At 46.3% G+C, this 5,563-nt stretch overlaps 2 pseudogenes across 2 annotated transcripts; both read right to left on the reverse strand.

Annotated features, from left to right (window-relative positions):
* Positions 1-1,507: 1,507 nt before the first annotated feature.
* On the reverse strand, positions 1,508-2,290 carry TEOVI_000692500:pseudogene (annotated as a pseudogene). The gene has a single exon. A coding segment is annotated over exon 1 (783 nt).
* A 2,461-nt stretch (positions 2,291-4,751) lies between these two features.
* On the reverse strand, positions 4,752-5,561 carry TEOVI_000692600:pseudogene (annotated as a pseudogene). The gene has a single exon. A coding segment is annotated over exon 1 (810 nt).
* Between the last annotated feature and the right edge of the window lie 2 nt (positions 5,562-5,563).

Below are 5,563 nucleotides of genomic sequence, written 5' to 3' on the forward strand. Positions count from 1 at the left end.
TTTGTGTAACGCGGCAGCATGGAGCGAACTGTCCGGATAAACACATCAGAGGGGCTACGGTGGTGAAAGGGTCCAAGTTTCGGGTTGGACAGCTTCCGCTTGCGAAGGAACTGCAGGTACTTGATCTTGTTGCGAATCTCCGACCCAGCGATAGTCAGCTTCTCACAGCGAACCACAGTAATCTTCTTTCCGAGAAGCAGCTGTTTGGCGACTATCGCGGCCGCACGACCCAACACATGGTCCTTCAGGTCAATAACAATAATGTCTGGACGGTGCTTCTTAAAGCCCTTGCGGCTGCTGCGATTCAGGGACCTACGGCTGGGAAGAACCATCGTCCAGGCGTTTGACGGTGCTTTCCCTCCGTTGACTACCAAGAGGTTGCTAGGCAAAACGGAGGGTAAATGCCGAGAAAACGTTGGGATTTTTTTAAAAAAAATCAAGCGAAGAGAACGTTGAAAGAATGTCAATATTTGTGAATGAGCCGGGGTACGGCCACTCAGCGGCGCAAAGTGGTACTGCGGGAGGACCAAAAGCCGGGTAGCTAACCAAACCGCGCCCTTTGAGCCAAGTGTAAGAAGTCCCCGAAAATGAAGGGGGAATCTTACTGAGATGAGCTTGTGACTGAGTGCAAAAAGGAACAGAATTTGCAAACCCTTCATATTGCCGAGAGGAGCACGCACACATACACGCATTTAAGTATATAAGAGCAGACGACGCATAAACCGGCACAGCACAACCGTCTGCAAATCCGTGCAAAATGTGGCTGCGGTGAACACTATACGAGCAAGTTCACTCAACGTTACACACATAGTCAAGTGAAAGACCACTGAGGATGCTTGTAAGTGCGCACGTGCACGAATACATCTACATTTCTGTCCGTGTATTTGTTCGTTTGTTTTTGGACAAAGATGAACAGAGACTAAAAGCAAACAATGCGCCGGTCCAGCAGTACAATCCACACACCGAATTGGGTATCCCATCCGTAAATGAAGAACACACCGTCCTCCCTCAAAGTGATGGTCCCACGCTCAAAAATTCGCAATCGCCGATTCTGCTCCCTCCCCTCCCACTTTAGAACAAAATCAGAAAACACGCAAGTTTGAATTTTCGCAAAAACAAAGTGTTCCCTTCATTTCGCTCACTATTTCACCTTTCGTTAATATTTATTCACTTCGTCACGCTTAATTCACCACAGGGCACGCAAGCGTTACACTCCTGACCTATCACTGCCCTTCCCGTTGCCCCCCCCCTCTCATCAGACCAGCACCCAAAAACGTACACGTAGGCACTCCCTCAGCCACCTCTGCGACTACCGCAAGAGTACCTTCCCCACAGTTATATTCTTCATTCAACACAGCACCAAACAAAACAACAGCTTCCCTCACATTTCCTCGAGCAATTCAGTACCCTTACCCCTCCTTTACTTCCATTAAACATAAACAACTAACACATAGTAATCTATTTGCTCCTACCCGTCACATCGCACTTAATCGTATTGTGGTCTAAATATCTCAAAGCGGCACTTACAGTTTTCGTCCATAATCATCATAGCACCGCTGTTAGTAAACTCACCGCAGTAATTCGAGGCGCTGAAAATGGTTACAAGCTGCCGTCCCGCAAAAAATTGGTAACCTTTATCAACAACCTGGTGAGCGCGGAGAACAACGTCAATATCAAGCCTTTCACATGTTTCCTTAACGATGTCTTCCCCAAACGTGTAGCTGACACCGCGCTCACTCTCCATCCAACCACTTCCCGCCTCCTCGGGATCAGCCCAGAGCAGATCACACGCAAGTCCGGTGTCAGGAACGATAAGTGGGCGCTCGATCCTCTCAATCTGTCGTAAGTTGCGTAGGTCCGGGCTCAGACCACCGTGCATGCAGAGTGCAATGTCATCAATGAGCGCAGCAATCGGCAAACAATTGAACACATCAGTGAACTCCTTGAATAGTTTCACTGAAAAACGCCGCTTCACCTCATCAAAGAAACCGTATATCCTGCAGATGCTGTCGGATTCATGATTGCCACGAAGAACACACATGCCGTCAGGGTACAGGATCTTCAATCCCAGAAGCACAACAATCACCTCCGTCCCATGCTTCCCACGATCTACGTAATCGCCTAAAAACAGGTAGTTCGTTGCGGGAGGCATCCCACCGGCACGGAATATCTCTACAAGATCACCAATTTGGCCATGAATGTCTCCACAGACGTTGATCGGAGCCTGCAGTCGAACCAGCATGGGTTGGGCCATGAGGATGGGCCGAACAAGTCGGAGAACGGTGCTGATCGTGAGGTCTCCTCTCTAGGAGGTATGGAAATGCTGTCGCAAACGCACGCGCAGAGGGGACCGAAAAAAAAAAAAGTGAACTTTGTAAAACTTCACCAATGAAATAATAATTTCGTGTGCTCGCCGTAGAAACGGGCAAACTTTATCCTCTCATACGCGTCATTGCATCATCTTATTACCTTGCATGGTATGTGTGACGGAGCAAGGCTTCGTCGTGCTGTTTCGCCACCAGTGACTTAAAGGAGAATACCAGAGGACGAAAACAAAGAAAAGCACAGGAAATTTAGAGAAAACACGTGCTATCTGCATCAGTTATGAAAAAAACGCTGCTTTCCAGCCAGTTAACACACAAATAATTGTCGCAAAACGCGGACAACCACCAACCTAAATGATTAAGTATAAAAACTTGCGTGCGTGTGCATGCGCATGTATGCGTTAAATATATGACAACAGGGGCATAAACGTATATGATATTTAACATCGACGTGTTACGCGGTGCCATACGAGGGGGAGAACTGTGCGCGTTGAAGACAATATTGAGGAACTCATCGCGCAGAGATGCGAGAAGAAAAAAAAAAAGCAAAACACAAACAACGTAAACTGGACCCTTTTTGTTCCGTTTTCCACCATCTCGTTATTTCCCTCCATTTCTTCCCGCAAACAAACTGGACACAAATCAAATTGCTGATGGGCAGTCTCGTCAGGTTTGGTGTGCGGTGTGACGCACAAGAAGTAAAAACACAAATATCACTTAACACCGTCTTCCTTTCCCTTTCATACTCCCTCGTCATATCTTTCTCAGGTCCTTCCTTCACATTTTCCTCTCCGCATTGCTTCGTTTCACCTCACCTCGATCACCACTCGCCTCGTCAGCCCCTTTTTTTGTCGCTTCATGTCTCTCCTACACGCACACACACGCAGACACACGTTGGGCCTGCTCTCCACGCCCTTCTTATATATATATATGAACTCTTCACTCATTCATACCACTTATTCTCCGTACTCTCAAACTTTTTCGTTCCTTTTCCATTTCGATTACAACTTACCCCCGCCCGTCGCGCACTCGCAACAGAAGTGGGAAGGAAGAAAAGAATCGACCGATGGCAAAAAGCAGAAAAAAAGAGGGCACCCACTGGATGGCGCTGTACAATTAGAGTGAGACAAAAACAAAAACAAGACGAATTATAAAACAGGAATAGCGCTAGAATGAGAAGAATTAAACCTAGAAGAAAAGAACACAAAGATAATAAGAAGAGGGGCAAAGGAGGAGAAGAGAGATTTAAAAGAAGGAAAACAAAAAAAAGGAAAATGAATGGCTGAAGAATTACCGCCATCGCTGCCAGCACTGCCGGTGTCCTTTTTGTGCTGATGGTGGTATTTCTTGCTTCCTTTCTATTACTTCCCTTCCTACCCTTGCCGTTGTGTTTCGGCACGCCATCCATCACACATCCCTCCGCCCCAACTTCTTTTTCCACGGACACCACTCCTTCCCCTCCCCCCGGCAACCCCGCCAAGTCACAAGACTTCACACACTGTTATCTGAATGCCCCACAACTCAGACATATGAGTATGTTGTCGGCACACAGCAGTGGTAACGGAGGGTGTGAGTGAGGAGGTCATGGAGGTGAAGGAAAAATAATTGACCAACTCTACAACGCAACCGTACCCATTATCCCTATACCCACACCGAAAAAAAAAAACGAAAAGGAAAAATTGTAGAGAAACAGGAAGAACATCCATCCCACACACCAATAACATTATAATCCGTTTCACCATTATATGCCCTCACTCTCTCACCTATTCTCGCCGTATTTATACTGGCACCATTTGTCCTCTCCCTATTCAACTTTCATTTTCATGCATATCATCCCCCACTCTTCACCGGTGCAGTAAACATCAGAAAGAGGTTGGGGAAAGAAAAGCATTGCTCAGGCGTAACGATATCATAACATGAAAGCAAAAATGGAGAAAACAAGGTGCTACTGCCAATAATGAACATAACAACATATAACTTCACGGAGATACGAAAATGGAAACTTTAAGAAAAAATGATAAAAACAAACGAATGATGATGGTGGAAATCACTGACACCCATATCAGCACTGTTTGAAGCGGAGGAGGGATAAAAAACATGTGACATACCGTAACATGTGCAGACGAGTAAAAGGTAGTATAAAGAAAAGTTATGCCCCCGAAGGCAAACAAGAGGGCAACGAACGAAGTAGAGGTGGCTACCAATGAGCAAAGCTCAGGGCAACAGAAACTTCTGATAACTAAAAAAAATATTTAAATGGCGTCACCTCCTGTACAACAAGGCCGCTGCAGAGCGTTTGGCCGATTGCTCTCCTTCCCCATACCCTTGCCCAACAACTCTCCCGCAGTGCATTCAACCATTGCAGACAAACAAAACAACATATCCCATTACTAAATATACACTCACTACGCAACGACTACTTGGCAATCAGCGAGCAGGTATAATGAGAAAGGAACATTGTAACTTCTCGTCAACATTCATGACGGCTGCATCATTGTCAAATTCACCACAATAGTTCGGCGCAGAGAAGATGGTCACCAACTGGCGGTTTGCGAAGAAGCCGTAACCACGCTCCATCACTTGGTGAGCACGCACAACAAGGTCCATATCCACCATATCAAGGAAGTCAGTTACAATGTCTTCCCCAAACAGGTAACTCACACCGCGGTCACTCTCCAGGAAACCCTTTACTTCATCCTCGGGATCTGCCCACAGCAAGTCACAGAGAATACCTTTGTCAGGCACATCCAGCGGGCGTTCTATTTCATTCACAGAGGCCAATGAAGTCATGTCCGGACTCAGCCCACCATGCATGCAGATGATTTTCTCACCTACAACACAGCATACAGGCATAGTGTTAAATACATCTGTGAATGCTTTAAACAGTTTGATGTTATAACGTCGCTTTACGTCATCGAAGAAACCGTACATTTTGTTTATGCTCGCACATTCATGATTACCGCGAAGGAGAAAGAAATTCTCCGGATACACAATTTTATAACAAAAAAGCAAAGTGATTGTCTCTACGCTGTGTCGGCCACGGTCAACATAGTCACCTAGAAACAGGTAATTTGAATACGGTGGAAATCCACACTTCTCAAATACGCGCAGCAAGTCGTAGTATTGGCCATGGATATCCCCACAAATCCTCACTGGTGGCGTGATATCTAGCACAACCGGCTGTGACATGAATACGTCACGAACGGCATTGAGAATTGTCCGTATGTCCTCCTCGCGAA

This window comes from Trypanosoma equiperdum (assembly GCF_001457755.1).
Source record: "Trypanosoma equiperdum strain OVI genome assembly, contig: ctg_1368, whole genome shotgun sequence".
In the NCBI taxonomy this organism is placed as follows: Eukaryota; Euglenozoa; class Kinetoplastea; order Trypanosomatida; family Trypanosomatidae; genus Trypanosoma; species Trypanosoma equiperdum.